This window comes from Annulohypoxylon truncatum, assembly GCF_022578515.1.
Source record: "Annulohypoxylon truncatum strain CBS 140777 unplaced genomic scaffold F4807scaffold_30, whole genome shotgun sequence".
Lineage (NCBI taxonomy): Eukaryota > Fungi > Ascomycota > Sordariomycetes > Xylariales > Hypoxylaceae > Annulohypoxylon > Annulohypoxylon truncatum.
In genome coordinates, this window is record NW_025953816.1 from 16,405 (window position 1) to 34,344 (window position 17,940).

Genomic DNA, 17,940 nt, shown 5'->3' on the forward strand with positions numbered 1-17,940 from the left:
GGGCTGCGCAGTGATGTTTACTGATCATGGCTACCATTTCACCTATGATTCCATTCGTATTGATGATTCCTGTTACGGAATCCTGGCGGCCAAGATACGCGGTGCGAGGTCTGGTGGTATATATATCGCTTCTTACGGCCCTCACGACGGTATCGTTTCATTCCATCTCGCAACAACATCACTTTTTGAAATCCCAATAGCTTTCTCAAATCCACCGCGAAGTACAGACTCCTAATATTTACGTCGGCCATGTCGGCTAAGAAGTCGGTCCTGATCACTGGCTGCAGTGAGGGCGGCATAGGCTACGCGCTGGCGAAGGAGTTCCGTGCCCGCGGCCTGCGCGTTTTTGCCACGGCGCGCTCGCTTTCCAAGATGGCTTCCCTCGAGAATCTCCCCGACGTTACGGTGCTGCAGCTGGATGTCACTTCGCCCGAGTCTATCGCGGCAGCCGCGTCGGCCGTCTCCGGAGCAACGGGTGGCAAGCTTGACTACCTCGTCAACAACTCCGGCCTGCAAGTTCTCGGCCCGCTGCTGGACTTTGACATGGACCGAGCGAGGGACATGTTCGAAGTTAATGTATTCGGAGCTGTCGCTACGGTCCAAGCCTTCTCGCCTCTACTCATCGCGGCCGGGGGATGTGTCGTCAACATGACTTCCATCACCGCGCTGATGTCCCCACCTTGGATGGGTAGGTTTTCTGTTGCTACTTCCGATACTTTGATGCCGGTCTCTGACTAGCATCTTATTTGAACGCAGGGTTCTACGCCGGTTCCAAGTCTGCCTTCGTCACCATCAGCGAGTGTCTTCGTCTAGAGTTGCGTCCGCTCGGGGTCAGCGTGGTCACCGTCAACGTGGGCGCCGTGAAGACCAACATCTTCAGCAACGCTCCAGCACGCTACGAGCTGCCTTCCGGCTCGAGATACGGGCCAGTGGAAAAGCAGATAGGGGCGAGGGTGACGGGAAACGACGTCTCTGGTCAAAAGGACACTCCCGAAGCCTTTTCCCGAGCGCTCGTCGGCAAGGTTCTGGGCGGCGCGAGCGGGAAAGTCTCGTGCGGAAAGCTCTCAACCATTATCAGGGTGCTCACGACGTATTTTCCCACCTGTCTAATTGTAAGTGTCTAATTTTTTATTTTTCCTTTATCTGCCCTCCCTGTTTACGTGGAGTCTTACGATTTCCAAATCCGCGTGTTCCCCAGCATTTATTAATACTACTTCTAGGACCGTTTGAGCATTGTTAATACTGGGCTTGATACCTGGAAATAAACACGTAGCTATTTAAATATAATATTAAAGGTATCGTAGTTATTAAGTATCTTAGCGTAGGGAGTTATTGGCGAACACGTCTATAATACTCTATCATACTATCATCTAGGAATCAACAATCAACAGTCGGTACCTGCTTAAATCTGGCTATAACCACTACTAGCCTCCGTAAGCTCGACGTAAACAATTAAGCTAAATCAGCGCGGCGCAGCAATAATCAAGCTTTCTGTATTTTCATTCGGGACCGGATTTTATGAGTCGGCCCATCCCGATAAAAGGAGATAAAGGATGACTAAACGGTGTACAGACGGCGGACGATCGTACCGAAGCTCATGATAAAATAAGGCAGTTCTTAATTATTACAATTGTTACCAACGTGTTGTAAAATACCATCCTTTAATTGGACGCCCTTGCTTTGAATCGCATGAGGACGGCGTTAACTTATCCACCGCACTACTATATCAATCTATCCCTGCAGGTACCGCTGCAAAAACGAGGCACTGCTTGTTCGTTCCCGACGCTCTTTGTTTTCCCAACTTTCTGCATTTGTTATCCGTATATTATCCATCTGTACGACTTCGTCATGTTCTCTGATTCTGCTGGCTCGACCGTCCTCCTGATCTTCATCGGCGCTGTCACCCTAACCTACTTCCTCGCTCGCAAGATGTGGGGCCATGACCCTCGCGAGCCGCCGCTGGCTCCCCAATCGATCCCTATCATCGGCCACATGATCGGATTATCGCGGAGCAAGTTCAACTACTACGTCGATCTTAGGTATGACCTTCTTGTCCGCGCCGTGAGCCGAGACTTACATTCATCCCAGTGAGCAGACAGGTTCCCCGATCTTTACCATGTCTCTCCCTGGCCAGAAGATGTATGTAGTGACGGATCCCGAGCTCGTCCAGACTGTGCAAAAGCAACATAAGATCCTTGCATTCCCGCCTATCGAGGCCAAGTTTGCGTCTCAGGTCTGCGGAGCTAGCCTCGAGGCTCAGGCTATCCTGAACAAAAACGTCAACGGCGACGAGGGCAATTTTGGCCTTTCCATGGAGTCTTATGATGCGATGCGGGCGGGGCTCAAGCCTGGCTCGCAGCTCGACGATATGAATCGCCTTATGATCCAGGAAATCGCAAAGTCGCTCGATTCGCTGCAGCCACGCAAGGGAGAGTCCCGGAGGATCGGGATGTACAGCTGGCTCAGAGATGCCATCACGACGGCTACCACGAGGTCTGTGTATGGCCCTATGAACCCGTACGACGATAAGTCCATCGCGGACGCCTTCTGGAATTCGAAGGCGGTCTCATGTCGATTCTGGTGGGGTTTCTTCCGTCCATCACTGCTAAAAAGCCGATTGCGGCGCGTGCCAAGGTCGCCAAAGCCTTTGAAGCATATTACAAAGCCGGAGGTGTAAAAAAGGCATCAGCTCTCGCCCAGAATCGCTATCAAGCAGAAATAAACAACAACGTTCCGCTGGAAGACATCGCTCGCTACGAGGTTGGAGGATCGATCGCCGTCTTGGTAAACACGGCGCCTGCGGCGTTTTGGACCCTTCTCTTGCTTCACTCCCACCCGGGCGTTCTCGACGATATTCGGAAAGAGATCGACGCTTGCATCGAAACAACCACCGAAAACAGTACTACCATCAAGGCTATCGATATCACTACTCTTAAGGAGAGTTGCTCCCTTCTGCTCTCCTCATATCAGGAAGTTCTCCGCTATTGTTCGATGGGGACTTCTGTCCGCGAAGTGATGGAAGATACGTACCTCGGCCCGTGGTTGCTGAAGAAAGGCGCCATGCTACAGATGCCGAGTCGCATAATTCATCAGGATGCCAATATTTGGGGTGCCAATGTCAAAGACTTCAATCCTCGCAGGTTCCTCCCCGAAGAGAAGCAAAACCGGCCTCGTGACACCTGCTTCCGAGCGTTCGGTGGCGGCAAGACCCTTTGTCCCGGGCGGCACTTTGCAACTAACGAGATCCTAGCGGTCGTCGCCGTTTTTATCGCAAGATTAGATATGAAACCCGTAGAAGGCGACTGGAAGCTTCCGACTACCGCAAACACCAACGTTGCTGCGGTTGTCATGGAGCCGGATGACGATATTGAGGTTGAGATAAGAACACGGCCGGGATTCGAGGACGTCCAATGGGCCATCAACCTTAACAAGTCGGAAAAGATATTCGCTATGGTCACAGAGGACAGCGTCGAAACAGAGTAAAGTTTATTCGTCGCTTCGGTAAAATTTTCCAGTCGTGAGGTTCTCATGGGTATAAAAAAATGAATGCTGCCGTCGACGCCTTGAATTAATTCAAAGTAGCTCAATATAGAACAGCCATCATTTCAGTTTCCCTGCCACCGACAAGTGATAACCACGGGCAAGCTTTGGACGCCTATTGATATACGAGTTGAAAAGAAATAATTAATAGGCATGGACTTTAAAAGTAGGTAAGTACCTCAACTATTCGAATGGTAAAAATTAATTACCTACCTGGTAGTTACTTATGAAACTATAAATCAGCACCATTGTAGCTATTTTTGGGAATAGGGGCAACTGCTCTGCCATTAAACCATACCTAACAGATTGGAGCTTCATGTATCACATTTACTTTGTGCCAATATCACTGATCACAGCTAGCATACCCATCCTCCATCCACGTTATAGACTGCCCCGGTTACGAACGAAGCCTCGTCGCTTAACAAGAAGGCTATGACGCGTGCTATCTCGTCCGGTTCGGCTCTTCGCTTCTGTGCCGTGTGCTGGAGATTGCGTTTCACATCTTCCGGATTCTCCCCTTCCGATAAAGGCGTTCTCACGGAGCCTTCGCGTAGCATTCAGCACAAGCCCACTCTGCGTCTGGATATGTCCGATATGACTAACCTGGCGAGACGCAATTTATTCGGACTTTTTGGTTTTCCTTCGCTGCTGTTCGTGTGAGTCCGATCACGGCCGCCTTGCTGGCGCAGTAAGCAGCGTTCCCCGGAGCGCCGACTTGGCCGAAAACGCTCGCGGCAGAGACCTATACGAGATCAATACCTGGCGCATAGCCGTCATGATACAAGGATCGAGCGAGTTTATCTTACAATGCTACCTCCCTCCGTCATCGCCTTGATTTGGGCCTGCGAAGGAAAGATGTTAGTAGATTGTTTTAGCAGTTCATCTTGCGGACAACGTGGATAGATAGTATCCCGAGTATGTGAGTCATAAACCCCAGAAACGGAAAGAGCGGGAAACAGCTCCAGAATATCGGCGGTATCCTCACCCGTATACAAGCGAAAACTCCCCGCACGTTGACCGCAAAGGTGGAGTCCCAGTCGTCGTCCGTCGATTCGACAACCGGGGTGGCGTGTTTGATGATGCCGGCCATGTTGACGGCTCCGTCTAGTTTTCCGAACTTCCGAACCGTCGCGTCGATCCACGCGTCAACCGAACTACTATCTCGTACATCCACTACGGTGTACATGTGCTGTCTAGCATCGTCGCTTTTCGACAATGACGCTGTCGCCTCTTTCACGGCGGCCTCGTTGATATCCGCGAGGGAAATCACTGCGCCCCGAGAGGCGAGCAGTCGTGCCGTGGCGAGGCCCATGCCGGAGGCGGCGCCTGTGATGGCGATCTAGGTGAGATGAAAGGTTAATATATGTACCAACTTATGTAGTCTTAGCACTGTGATATGCAAGATGAGTACGTACAACTTTGCCGTCGAAAGAAGACATAGTTAGATATCTGGATAGATCTGGATATTTCGAGATCTTTCAATACCTAGTAGGTCAAATATGAACCCTAGTGAGATTTCGCCTGCTTTATTCCGCGGTTAGAATAGATACTAGGTAAGGTACCTTTGGTGTTGTACGATGTCGGCCCCGTATTCCGGAATAGCCCCTATTTGATTGGAACTTTGAGAAGCGGGGCGGTTCCATTAGTCTTATCATTGATCCCATTTATTTGCTGACGAGACAGGCATGGCTTTCTAAATAGGCAAGTATTCCCACTGTTGGGTTGGGAGAGTCGGATGTCAAACCCTCGCGAGCACACACGTACTCGTGATAGGATAGAGTTCAAGATAATGTAGACTCTCCTTTGAAACAGGTATGAAATGCGTATCATAATCCGTGAATTAATATTATTCAACTTTCCATCCGTGGTGATGCGTATAGCTGATGAGATAGGTTACCATGCGTCCGATTTACATGTAGAACTATTCTTGATATCCTTATCCCACGACAAACTCTGGTAGGTATGCAGGTAGGTATAGGTAAGTATGGTCGGTTACGTCCGCGTTTGTGAATGGTACCATCTCAGTAATATTCGTATCCTCAACCTCTTATTAACACGTAATCTACGATATTGTCGTACCTACTTATAGATGTAAAATCCTATTAAGGGGTAGATAGCGTGATCAAAACATACCTTCCAAGTGCTATTCGGGTTTGCGCTTAGCCATGTCGATCCAAGAGACACTCGAGCTACGGGAACAGGGCTTCGCTCTCCAAGCCTCCCTTATAGTCTTCATTGTGACCGCAAACGTGTCGAGGCCGCTATTCCTCATGCAGGTCTCGAACCAGTCGGAGAAGGCGGACTGCATCGTGGCGTCTTCGGTCTCGCAGGCCGCGATAAACGCTGGCCAGACGAGGCTTAGAGAACCTCCCGCGATCCCGGATCCCTCGCTCTGATGGCGCGTGAGCGACTGGAGCACGTTTGCCACCATCGGTTGAAGTAGCGCGGAGTCGACGTCGTAGATCCTTCGGTAAAAATAAATTGCCAGCGCGTTCTGCACCGCGCTAATTATGTTTGCGAGGTTGTCGACCTTCGCCACCTCCACGCGTGAGATTTCAAGAGTCGCGAGACCGCTCTGATCTCGATGCTGCTTGATGCAGTTCTCGAGGTTCTTCGCGCGACTGAGAAATTCGGCAAGGTCCGAGCCGGTTTGCGCGACGCCCTGTCCGGCGCTGTCCTTCTCCTTGCCCAGCCGTATTATGCACGACAGTAGGTAGATCAGCGGTTCGGGGACGCCGTAGATTTCGGGATATAGCGTCGCAGGCCACGCTCCGGGACGTTCGAGGTGCAGGTCGTTCTCTCCCTCTTCCTGGTCTTTCGGTACCAGCATCTCCTGGGCTAGGTCGCGCCAACGTGATACCTGGAAGGAGAGGCTATCTTTGCTGTAGATGATCGAGCCGCTCGATTCTATGGCTTTCTGGACCTCGTGCCGGTGGGGGTTATTATTACAGATGCAGAGACTCTCGTAAAACACCCTCTGGAATGCGTAGCAGTGGTGGAGCAGGCGCACCTTTCGCGACTTCTGACGGCTCAGACCTCTGAGGCGGATAAACTTTTCGGCCTCCACGAAGTAAAAGTCGACGCGCCTCCGCCTGCCGGTGACGCTGTACAGGTGGACGAGGGTCAGAAGCGCCATCAGAATGGTCTTGTACTTCGCCGGTTTCGGTACTTGATAGGCCGTCTCCAGCGTCGCCCGACAGTACTCGCGAGCTTGCCTCTCGTACACCTTCGCCCTCTCGAGCCATACTGGTGACTGGTGCTGTGTCATCCTTCCGAGGCTGGAGGCGCTGATGGCCAAGGTGCCGAAGAAGATCGTCGAGCTCGCGTAGCTTAGGTTCTCGCCCATCGTCAGAGCGGCGAGGCAGCTCTTTACGTGAGGGATGAATAGACTGTGCCACGGAGTCTTGGTGTGCCCGAACGGGGTGACGAAGTTCACGACGTTGGAGGTGTAGTGTTTGAGCAGGAACACGGCGTCTCCGGGTATAGGCGTAGGCGCGCCCGCGAGCGCGGCCAGGGGATCGCACGACGCGTATGGCCTGATGCCGAAATCTACGGTCCTAGGCGAGAAGCGGTCGCCCGATGACGATGCTAGGTCTCCGAAGGGACCCCGACCGCTGACGCAGAGAGCCGTGTTCTGCGTTTCCGTTGCGGGTGCCGTCTCGCATAGAACTTCGGCCGTCACATCCGCGTAAGTTACGTCGGTGATGTCGTAGATGGTCGGCGTCGGAGGTAGAAGTTCTTGCGCGGAACCGTCGAAAATGGAATCCAAAAGATCGGAAGACCACTGCTGGCTCATGGTAGAGTCGTCGGCCATTTCTTCCGGCGCGTGCTGAGGCTGTAATATTTCGAGCCGGCTAGGGCGTCTCAGAGAGAGGAAGACCCGAAACACCCCAAATGGCCCGTCGAGTAGTTCGATGCTCTCTTCGGGAGAGGCTTTCCCGCACTGCTCTTCCAGGTGCGAGAGTTGCGCCGTCACCGACGGCGGCGGTACGCTCGAGGTGAGCCGTCGGCTCATGTCTCTACGCTCCGCCTCGGTAAAGAGCAGCCGCCGAAAACGAGCCCCTTTTCCGGCGACGTCATCATCGCCGTCGCCATCCTCTGATGCGAAGAAGATGTTCTTCTCGTATCCTTGGCAGGTCAAACCTGCTGTCCTACATAGGAGGCAAGCAGGTCTAGCTTCGTCACATTTGACCCGCCGGCTGCGGCACTAGTCTTAGATTAGCTAGGTCGGGAAAAGCAGTCGCTCACTCGTGAAATGTGGGCTGCTGCCCTATACGAAGATAGGATAGCTACTTACGGTATCGCAACCTCCGAACGATCGGACGGCGATGCGGTCGTCCCCTGCCATGCCCTATTAATCAGCTGGGCGTCCGGTAACTGCGTTATCGTGGAGACTTTCCTCGAGACGAGGCCTTCCGACTGCCCGAGAGCCGTGGGCTTTCTAAAGGGAACGCGGCAGCGTCGAAGTGGGGCTTTCGGAAAGGGAAAGTTTCCCCCAAATCTGCTGCTTAGCGTCGCTAATCGTCCTAGCCCCTGGAAGACTCGGTCCTACCCGATAAGGTGTTTCATAGACCAGGGAGGATCGCCTCTCACGCTTCTCTAGTATATCTAGGTAGGTAACTACGGCCCGGGGCTACCGATTAACATCGACTAACCAAGGTCGTGACCGGGCTTTGCTATGTAGAGATACGCAGATAATGCGTTTGAGATACGACCGATGTCGATATTAGTTGCCCTGGTACAGATAACTACCAGGTAGATAGGTATGGGCGAGCTCGAAATATAAGTGACTTGGTTCGCAATGGCGTGGCTGCGCGTTCTCCTATCTGGATGTTGATTCCTACCAGAAAGTAGTAAGCATGATTGAGATATAAGGCAGACTTTATAAATCTGATGCGTCTCGACTCGATACGGTTCACTTTCCACGTCTACAATAACGGCACGCTACCCGCCAGAAGTACACCGTGACCATGTTTCCTGATGCTGAAGATCGAGGTCGGCGCGAAGATGTGGAAAAGACGACCGCGCTCTCTCCGATAGAGAGCGCCCGCGACGGGCAAGTCATCGAGCAGCTCGGCACCAAGCGAGGCATCAAGTCGCGCCAAGCCCAGATGATCGCCATCGGGGGGAGCATCGGGACGTCTCTTTTCATCGCCAGCGGTCAGGCCCTCGCTATAGGGGGGCCCGCGCTTCTCCTTGCGGCGTACGTAATAATGTCTCTCATGGTATACGGTATTGTTACGGCAGTCGTCGAGGTAAGTGAGAAAATTGCATTTGATCAGATACCAGATTATAAGACATGGATGGTATGAGATTACGACATACTAATTCCTCACTTTCTAGGTTGGCACCCATCTGCCGGTTTCCGGGGCCTCGATGTCGATGCACTGCGGCCGGTACGTGTCGAAATCTCTAGGCGTCGCGCTCGGTTACCTCTATTTCTACTCGTTCGGTATCCTCGCAGCCTACGAGATTACTGCCGGGACGATCCTCATCGATTATTGGCCGAACGACGTGAACGTAGCCGTTTGGATCACGATAGCCATGGTAGTTATCATCGGACTCAACCTTTGTCCCGTCCACGTCTATGCCGAGACGGAATTCTACTTCGCCGGCATCAAGGTCATCATGATAGTAGGGCTGCTAATCTTGTCCCTCGTCTTGATGCTCGGCGGAGGACCTTCGCACGACCGTCTCGGTTTCCGTTACTGGTCTGATCCGGGAGCGGCCAACGCGTACATCGAGACGGGAGCGCGCGGTCGGTTCATTGCCTTCATCTACGTCTGGATTCTTTCGGGCTTCTCCTTTTACTTCGCTCCCGAACTAATTATTGTTACTTCCGGGGAGATGAAGAACCCGCGCAAGAACCTTCCGGTCGCGTCTCGCCAGTTCTTTTACCGGCTAATCTTCTTCTACATCCTCGGCTCCATCGCGATAGGGGCTATTTGCGCTTCGAACTCGTCCGGGCTTGTCTCCGGGGCCGGTAACGCGAACGCGTCGCCTTGGGTCATCGCCATTCGCAACGCCGGCATCGAGGTGCTCCCTTCCGTCGTCAACGCGGGCGTCCTCTCTAGCGCCATCTCCGCCGGAAATTCGTATCTCTTCATGTCGGGTCGTTCGCTGTATTCCCTGGCGGTCTCCGGAGACGCGCCCCGGATATTTACGCGATGCAACCGCTGGGGCGTGCCGATATACGCCGTCATCGCATCTAGCCTCTTCGTACCGTTAGCCTACATGGTCTGCAACTCGGGTGCGGGAGTAGCGTTCAACTGGTTCATAAGCATCACGAACACCGCGGGATACACATCCTGGATTCTCTGCTGTGTCACTTTCCTGAGATTTCGCAAGGCATGCAACGCTCAAGGCTTGGCGTCGCCTTTCAGATCGCGAACTCAGCCTTTCGCTGCTTGGATCTGCTTGATCCTCTTCGCGGCTTTGCTATTACTTAACGGTTTTACTGTATTCTTCCCCGGGAAGTGGTCTATCAGCGGATTCTTGACGGCGTACATCGGAATTCCCATCTTCTTGGCCATTTGGCTTGGGCACAAGTTTACCGTCGGCAAGAACGATCCTTGGATTTACAACTCTCATGACGTTGATTTGACTACGGGCTTAAGCGTGGTGGAAGCGGATATGCCAGAAGGCCCAGAGGATGAGGTGGGCACGTTAACGAGAGTTAGTTTCTTCAGGGCATTCAAGAATCGGTTCACCTCGCGATCATGACTGGGTGGACCTTGAATATATCAGGCGCTGTCATTATTTAGAGTCATATACAGGCCTAAGTGAGATAGAAATAACTTGTCGATAGGCCGCAATACTAAATCCTACCATATGATCAAATCTCGCAGGCTCAATAGTGTTGCCAGTCCAGGCAGCCCAGGTTTATATTCAGCAGGGATCTATGTTGGTTATGATTACCAAGTTTAGTTGTCAAATATGATTTTCAAAATATTACACATCATTCCATCACCATTTACGATATTTGCGCGGCAGCTTAAGACGTTGGTCTGATAAGAATTCTCAAGATTGGGTGTATAATCATGATGCTCTGCAAAGAACTAACCAAGGTCTTGTAAATTCTTGTGAAAGCTTTTAGGTGAGGAGGTAAATATCTGTGTGGGTGGGTACAACGATAGTTGAAGGTAGAACGACCCCTAGATAATACCCATTCGAAAATAACGCTGAGGAAAGTTTCCTCTTATGGTGGATGATAAGCAGATGTTCAGTTAGGTAATGCTACGATCTAGGAGGATGAATATAAGAACGGGTTAGTCGTGTGGGGCGCTCGTATTTCCATAGGTACTTGTAGAGAACTCTATTATATTTATTAGTTATTGTTTACCTACCTACTCGGAACTCTTATTTCGAGGCTCGTTCATTTATATTGAAGGCGTGAACTGTATCTCTTTGATTTCCTAGTAGGTATCCCGGATACAGCTAGAGTGCCTCTTCTCTCACCTCGGGATTATTCATATTCATACGTCGTGCCGTTATCTAAGTTTCTGCCCCTTCGTTTCTCAACTTCGCTTCGGTAACGATCCCTACGATGGATGTTCCAGGTTTCGCTTTGGTGACCGGGGCTGCCTCGGGAATCGGCAGGGCGTGCGCGAACACGTTTGCTCGGGACGGCGCTGCCGGAGTTGCACTGTTTGACCTGAACCTTGAATCCCTGTTAGAAGTCAAGGCAGAAATAGAAGAGAAAGGGTACGCCTCCAACGGAAAGGCCTGTCGTATCGTAGTACATCAGGTCGATGTGTCGAACGAGGACCAGGTCAATCAATCTGTTAAGGCGGTTGTCGAAGCGTTTGGACGGCTGGATTACGTCGCCAACGCCGCGGGAGTCGCCATGAAACACGAAGGTGGCGCTGCGTTTGCGCACCTCAGCGATTGGCAACGTATCTTGGATATCAATCTCACTGGATCTCTTATCATACTGAAGGCGGCATCTCAGATCATGTTGAAGCAAGAGCCGATTCTATCGTCCATCGACCAGAGACCTGTGCAGAGAGGCTCGATCGTTCTTTTCGGATCTATTCAGTCTGTCGCCGGCATCCCTTTGTCTACCGCATATGCCGCTTCTAAGGCTGGAGTTTTGGGACTGACCCGGTCTGCCTCCGAAGATTACGCGAAAGATGGTTTAAGGATCAATGCAGTGTGCCCCGGGTATACCGAGACGCCTCTGACGACGAAAAATCCGGGTGTATTTAAGGCGATGCAGGAGCGCGTGACGACGGCAGTACCCATGATGCGTGTAGGAAAACCTCAAGAAATTGCCGACGGCGTTGTCTATCTTGCCGGTGGCAGAAGTTCCTTCGTTACAGGTACCGCACTTATGGTTGACGGTGGATATACTGAGAGGTGAAGTGAACATATACTTCCCCAAATATGTGCTTAACACTTTATTTCAAGATAAAATATCCGCCAGCAGACGGCGTCGTTATATCTAACATATTCCATTCTTGTGACTAGTAGTGCATTAGGATTGGCTAGTATAAATCTCATCTTGGCAGTGACATTATTTCTAACTACTCGACGGAGAACACGCCCGCCTTTGCCTCCGTGCGGTATGGTATCCCCCTCATCCTGATGACAACATAGGCATCGAGGTCTAAGGGATGTGATGGTAATACGAAAAAATACGTAGTCCTCTTCTTGATCTTTTTGTGATGGGGCAGCACAGTCCAAGGTTGTCAGGATTCTAGAACGCCTAATTCCAACATCTCTCGTCCTTCTAGCTATTATTGGTACACCCTCGATGAGACGCTAAACATGGAGAACACTAACTAAATACACAAATCGGATGTATCGGGAACGGCCCACACAGCCAAGATAACAGCTACGCGGGGAAGCTCCATATTGATAGACGACGAGGGGGAAGTGAAAAAGGAAAGTAATCCCTGAACCCACGCTTTTGCCAATGTGGCTTAGGTAAAGAGAAATGGGTAGAGAGATAGGCATATGGGTACTTATCTTTCTATGGTAATACATTCCTATACAGAAATGTGATTGATAACGCCCACGAACGCCTGATCATGGGGGCGAGTTCGTTACCACGTTATCAATGTTCGAGGAAGGGCTCGGCTTTTAATATGCAATTCGTAAGAAAGGTGGTGACTTGGGGGATCGCGTCGACAAAATAGGTAATTCGACACCGTGGGAACCCTTGAAATGCTACGACTCGAATTATGAGATCGCAAGACGTACCTCCACATGTTTCATATTTATTTCCTATATTGACCGATCGCGTCCTTTATGAATCTCCTAAACCTCCAATAATTATAAAAGATTGTTCGCATATCACCGAATATTGTGCTTAGATTACCTACCTAGCCACCATGGGATCTTTGGGCCAACCTAGGGCCGAGTACGACGTTTTGATCATCGGCGCCGGATTCTCCGGTATCTGCGCCCTCCACCACATCCGGGAACGCTTCCCATCTTGGCGAGTCAAGGTCCTCGAGGCCAGCTCGGGCGTGGGCGGCACCTGGTGGGCCAACCGATATCCGGGCGCTCGAGTTGACACGGAGTCTCTGACCTATCAGTTCTCCTGGGATAAGGAACTCTTGCAAGAGTGGTATTGGAAGGAGACTTTTTCGACGCAACCTGACGTGCTGAGATATCTCGAGCGCGTGTGCGAGAAGCATGATCTCTACAAGGACATCCAGCTCGATACCAGGATCAAGTCCGCGGAATGGCTCGACGGATCTAGTTCTTGGCTCTTCGCCGACAGCCTCGGATCCGAATATCGGGCACGGTTCTTTGTCAGCTGCATGGGCTTCCTCTCCCAGGCCACCCTTCCGGCGATTCCGGGCATTGAGGACTTCCAAGGTCGGGCGTTTCACACTTCGGCGTGGCCAAGAGACCTCGACGTTGAACGAGATTTTGCTGGAAAGAAAGTTGGCGTGATCGGAACGGGCGCGACCGGGATACAGACCATCACGGCTATAGCTAAAGCGTCTAACTTCGATTCTTTGACTGTCTTCCAACGGACCGCGAATTGGTCGGCTCCCCTCCGAAACACGGAGATTTCCCCGGAGCAGATGAAGAAGCACGCCCAGGAATACGACTCTATTTTCGGCCAGTGCGCGAAAACATCTTCGGGGTTCTTGTATCAGGCCGACCCTCGAAGATCATGCGACGTGACCCCGGAAGAACGCCTCGCGCTATGGGAGAAGCTATACAACGAGCAGGGGTTTGGCAAATGGCTGGGCGTCTTCAAGGACACCTATACGGATCGCGAAGCCAACCACATGTACTCGGAGTACATGGCGGCGAAGATCAGGGCACGCATTGACGACCCAGAGGTGGCGGATTCTCTCGTGCCGAAGAATCACGGTTTCGGATTACGACGCGTGCCCCTAGAAAGCGGATACTTCGAGGTATATAATCGACCCGACGTCAAACTGGTTGACTTAAAAAAGACGCCGATCGAGAGGGTGAATGCCGCGGGAATCGATACGCAAGATGGCAAGCACCACGATCTCGACATCCTCATCTACGCGACCGGGTTCGATGCTATCACGGGATCCTTCAGAGCTATCGACTTCCGCGGCAAGGGCGGTCGTCCGCTGCTCGGCTACAGCGATTCAGAGAAGGGTAGTCGAGCTATATGGGTGGACCACAAGCCCAAGACTTTCCTCGGGATAATGGTGCCAGACATGCCCAACATGTTCATGGTCCTTGGGCCGCACCAGCCTTTTGGCAACGGCACGCGCAGTCTCGAGAACGCCGTAAATGTCGTGTGCGACATGCTCCAGCACATGTTCGATCACGATTACACGTACGTCGAGCCAAAGCCGGAGTCCATTAAGGCGTGGGGTGAACACGTCGTGGACTGCAGCAAGGGGCTATTAGGAAACGAAATAGATAGCTGGATGACGGGCGTCAATACTAACGTGAAGGGTAAGCAAGAGCGAAACATCGCGAGATACCTCGGCAACGTGGTCGGATATCGGAAAAGATGTTCGGATTGCGCCGAATCGGGATGGAAGGACCTGGCTTTTGCCTAGATTGTGATGTGTAATCGCTCAAGTTCAAAATTCGATCTACCAGTATAAATCAACCTCGATCCTCAGTAGGATCTCTGATCCTCGACAGTCGTCTTTGGTTTAGTAGTGTCGTAAAACCAATAAAGAAGAAATGAAGCTCACGGGACGAACAGGAACTACAAACTACCTAGATTCGAATGACAGATAGCCCAACAGTCTACATTGAAAACATTAGGAGCTCCACCCAATAAGCCTTCGGGAAGATACATACACGCGTGTGTCGTGACACCTCTAATCCCTGAAGCTGATCCCTGGTCCTGATTGGCGGATTGGCTTAAATGTAGACGAAAAGGGAATATTCTAAGATAGACTTGCCCCACGTAGCTTCTTACTTTTGGGACACCCAAAATCCTTCGCTACTTCGTCAATATGGGGCACCTAGGTGCTAGATATGCTTGATAACATCTTCCGTAGTCATAACCTCTCCAAAAGCAAAGCCGAATCCTTTCAGACCTGCTTCGTGTTGAGACTTGCTCGCGCTACCGCAAGCATCTTTGACGAGCCACTACACGAACCAAATTAGTAATGCTCGACAACTTAAGGATTCCTGCACCAAGCCAGCCGTCCTGTAGAAGATACAGCTTACCGTTTCCCAGCCTCGATTAAATGCCCCGCGCGCCGTGGTGTCGACGCAGCAGTCGGTCATGCAACCGCAGACCACTGCTCTCTCTACCCGCATGCCCTTCAGGCGCTCATCTAAATCCGTATTGATGAACGCGTCATACGTATTCTTTCTCACAATCTGAACATCAATCCCGAATTCCTCCTTTATCAATTTCTTGATCGGTGCCTGCAATTCCCAATCCTTCGAACCCAGATGAATGCTACCCTCGGGACCCCACTTTCGAACAAGTTGGTTGGGGTAAGGCGGACCGGACAAGTCGGTCTCGTCGTGTCCGTGCTGGGTAAATATGACAGGGAGATTATTCGAGCTGAAGTGGCGAATGAGAGTCTGGATTCGCGGGAGGGCAGCTTCAGTCATAGTGGTGAAGAAGTTTTGCATGTCAATGACAAGAAGAGCTGATTTTACTGAGGAAGCCATGGTTGCTATTTAGAGAGTAGAGTTCCGGGTCATCGAATTATTGATTTCTCCCGAAAGATTTCTCCCGGAGAAAAACCTGGTGTTGCTGACTTGAAACGGAGATATCTCCAACGCCTCAAGGAATGCAATGACAGATATATGACGTAATATCACGATCGGTACCTACGTATAATCAACCAGAATCGACATCCATAACAATCTAGGACATTAGGATACAGCCCAGGGCGAAATCGCATAGGTAACCAAATTCACGTGTTAGTTCTATTGACAGCGACAGGAGTTGTCAATAAGTATGATTATACTAAATCAAGGTGCCTAGGTAGGTAGGAAGTACCGAAACGTTCTCGATAAATGAGATGTTTCAGTTACCCCAATAATGATAAAATGCCCAAGAATACTAACCCTTGTCGAACGATGCTATCGTCATCATCACGAGAGTACGGTAGAGACCAATCATGTCATAATCTGTTGAAAATGAACTTTTTAAGGGGAATTTTATAGTAATATACCTATCTCATCTTGTGATGGAAGAAGTCTAATGGTACCTTTTACTGAGGTAGGCACCTGATTGACAAAATTTCATAAACATTGCTCAAGTCGCAGCGGCAAGCTTTAGGAAAAGAGAGCCAGGCGAAACTTAGTTCCAATATGAACACTCCGCGATAATAAATACACATACAGACTAAATCAACGAAAAGGGGGGTAAAGAAATAATGTGGTGGTCTCCCTAAGCACGTGAGATTACGAATACCTTCCCCTTATGAGCTCACCTCCTTCGTCCAATAATATGTATAGTTCTAGGGATTAGATGGCGTGATATTGTTAGTCGCTCCTCACCTCATGTAGATTTGTATCTATTCCGTATCCCGTTGATGCTCATTTTGTTAGATCGTCCGCCGTCGGACGTCTCCCTTGTATTTGTAATTTTCCCAGCTGTAACCTAATTGACATCACATCATCACCCCCGCTTGGGGGTCGGCTCTTAGTTAAATAGGATTGGCAGACCCGGCAATTGACCTCGTCGCAGTCCATCCAGTGAAGCATTTAGATTCGTTCGTAGATGGCTTTAAGGCGCAAATAATCATCACAACACATTAATCAAAATCCAAAAGTCGCCATGGCAAGTCCGATCAAGAATGTGGTCGTCGTTGGGGTTAGTAAACGTCTTCGCATGCAAATGATATTACCGGGCTTTCGATAACCACCTGCACACAACTATCAACACTTGCTAATTCCTTGACCTAGGCGTCGGGTAATGTTGGAAAGGAAGTTGCCCGGGAACTCGTCAAGGCCGGGTTCAACGTGACCGCGTTCAGCCGCGAAGGCTCGACGGCTACGTTTCCAGAGAACGTGGCGGTGAAGAAGGTCGATTATGAATCCGTCGAGTCGCTAACCTCCTCGCTCGAGGGACAGGATGCGGTGGTATCTACCATCGCGACCGTGGCTATCGGCAGCCAGAAGAGGTTGATTGACGCCGCGGTAGCCGCCAAGGTAAAGAGATATATCTCGTCGGAGTTTGGCGTCAACTCGAGAGTCCTCGGTGACGCTCCGATCGGGAAGATTCTCCGAGGCAAAGTCGAGGTCCTCGACTACGCCATTGAAAAGTCCAAAGAGAACCCGTGGTTCACGTGGAACGGCGTGTCGAGCGGGTTATTTTTCGACTGGGTAGGATCCCTATATATCGCGATCGCGGTACGTTGATGGTACTAACGCGTCATGTGCAGGGACTTCGGGTAGGGTCAGTTGGATTCAACAAAGACACGAAGACCGCGATTATCTACGATTCCGGCAACGAGCCCTTCCAGGCCTCGAACCTCGACTTCATCGGCAGGGCCATTGCCGCTATTCTTTCGCAGCCGGAGAAGACGGCTAACCAGTACCTCTCCATCGCGTCGTTTAACCCCTCCCAGAACCAGATTTTGAAATTCGTAGAAGAGGAAACTGGCGAGAAATGGAAGGTAGAGCACGCTAGCACCGACGAGCAGGAAAAGATCGGGCTGGAGAAGCTAAGCAAGGGAGACTTCAGTGCTTTCTCTAACTTTCTGCGGAAGCACATCTTTACGGATGGGGCCGGCCGCGCGGTCAAGGGAGAAGGCAGCGCGAACGGATTACTCGGCCTTCAAGAAGACGATCTAGCTACTACCTTGAGAGAGTGGTTACGTACCTAGGTAGGTAGGCAGTTGAGCGAGTGACGACAGATTGGCGTGTTGAATATTTGGCATCCTAGTATCAACTACTTTTAACTACTATTAACAATGACCTGGATCTTGGAAAACAGCACCCATCACTCGCACGTATGCATGTTCAACT

The 17,940-nt window shown here is 51.0% G+C and overlaps 9 protein-coding genes across 9 annotated transcripts; 6 read left to right on the top strand and 3 right to left on the bottom strand.

The window, feature by feature from the left end:
- Window positions 1-249: 249 nt before the first annotated feature.
- F4807DRAFT_469746 (oxidoreductase) lies at window positions 250-1,265 on the top strand (the record flags this gene model as incomplete). The annotated part of the gene is made up of 3 exons (XM_048002742.1): window positions 250-688; window positions 757-1,112; window positions 1,221-1,265. 3 exons carry the CDS (start codon window positions 250-252, stop codon window positions 1,263-1,265), a joined length of 840 nt encoding a protein of 279 aa, XP_047851462.1.
- A 583-nt stretch (window positions 1,266-1,848) lies between these two features.
- F4807DRAFT_453056 (cytochrome P450) lies at window positions 1,849-3,483 on the top strand (the record flags this gene model as incomplete). The annotated part of the gene is made up of 3 exons (XM_048000409.1): window positions 1,849-2,039; window positions 2,089-2,563; window positions 2,614-3,483. 3 exons carry the CDS (start codon window positions 1,849-1,851, stop codon window positions 3,481-3,483), a joined length of 1,536 nt encoding a protein of 511 aa, XP_047851463.1.
- Window positions 3,484-3,753: 270 nt separating this feature from the next.
- Window positions 3,754-5,258, bottom strand: F4807DRAFT_436455 (uncharacterized protein). Its single transcript, XM_047998961.1, has 5 exons — window positions 4,956-5,258; window positions 4,526-4,879; window positions 4,347-4,382; window positions 4,144-4,282; window positions 3,754-4,084 (listed from the first exon to the last, which is right to left on the bottom strand). The coding sequence occupies exons 1-5, from the start codon at window positions 4,977-4,979 to the stop codon at window positions 3,897-3,899; spliced, it is 741 nt and encodes a 246-aa protein (XP_047851464.1). The 5' UTR covers window positions 4,980-5,258; the 3' UTR covers window positions 3,754-3,896.
- Window positions 5,259-5,526: 268 nt separating this feature from the next.
- Window positions 5,527-8,178, bottom strand: F4807DRAFT_208845 (arginine metabolism regulation protein II). The gene is made up of 2 exons (XM_047993905.1): window positions 7,838-8,178; window positions 5,527-7,747 (listed from the first exon to the last, which is right to left on the bottom strand). Exons 1-2 carry the CDS (start codon window positions 7,886-7,888, stop codon window positions 5,684-5,686), a joined length of 2,115 nt encoding a protein of 704 aa, XP_047851465.1. The 5' UTR covers window positions 7,889-8,178; the 3' UTR covers window positions 5,527-5,683.
- A 185-nt stretch (window positions 8,179-8,363) lies between these two features.
- On the top strand, window positions 8,364-10,495 carry F4807DRAFT_208849 (AAT family amino acid transporter). The gene is made up of 2 exons (XM_047993906.1): window positions 8,364-8,795; window positions 8,884-10,495. Exons 1-2 carry the CDS (start codon window positions 8,511-8,513, stop codon window positions 10,261-10,263), a joined length of 1,665 nt encoding a protein of 554 aa, XP_047851466.1. The 5' UTR covers window positions 8,364-8,510; the 3' UTR covers window positions 10,264-10,495.
- Window positions 10,496-10,744: 249 nt separating this feature from the next.
- F4807DRAFT_436463 (putative oxidoreductase) lies at window positions 10,745-11,988 on the top strand. The gene has a single exon (XM_047998962.1). The coding sequence runs from the start codon at window positions 11,087-11,089 to the stop codon at window positions 11,900-11,902; it is 816 nt and encodes a 271-aa protein (XP_047851467.1). The 5' UTR covers window positions 10,745-11,086; the 3' UTR covers window positions 11,903-11,988.
- A 401-nt stretch (window positions 11,989-12,389) lies between these two features.
- Window positions 12,390-14,821, top strand: F4807DRAFT_209025 (putative flavoprotein). Its single transcript, XM_047993908.1, has one exon. The coding sequence runs from the start codon at window positions 12,876-12,878 to the stop codon at window positions 14,547-14,549; it is 1,674 nt and encodes a 557-aa protein (XP_047851468.1). The 5' UTR covers window positions 12,390-12,875; the 3' UTR covers window positions 14,550-14,821.
- Window positions 14,762-16,170, bottom strand: F4807DRAFT_209051 (Isochorismatase hydrolase). The gene is made up of 2 exons (XM_047993909.1): window positions 15,175-16,170; window positions 14,762-15,093 (listed from the first exon to the last, which is right to left on the bottom strand). The coding sequence occupies exons 1-2, from the start codon at window positions 15,628-15,630 to the stop codon at window positions 14,974-14,976; spliced, it is 576 nt and encodes a 191-aa protein (XP_047851469.1). The 5' UTR covers window positions 15,631-16,170; the 3' UTR covers window positions 14,762-14,973.
- F4807DRAFT_208918 (NAD(P)-binding protein) lies at window positions 16,169-17,939 on the top strand. The gene is made up of 3 exons (XM_047993907.1): window positions 16,169-16,783; window positions 16,876-17,295; window positions 17,355-17,939. The coding sequence occupies exons 1-3, from the start codon at window positions 16,748-16,750 to the stop codon at window positions 17,796-17,798; spliced, it is 900 nt and encodes a 299-aa protein (XP_047851470.1). The 5' UTR covers window positions 16,169-16,747; the 3' UTR covers window positions 17,799-17,939.
- Window position 17,940: the final 1 nt, after the last annotated feature.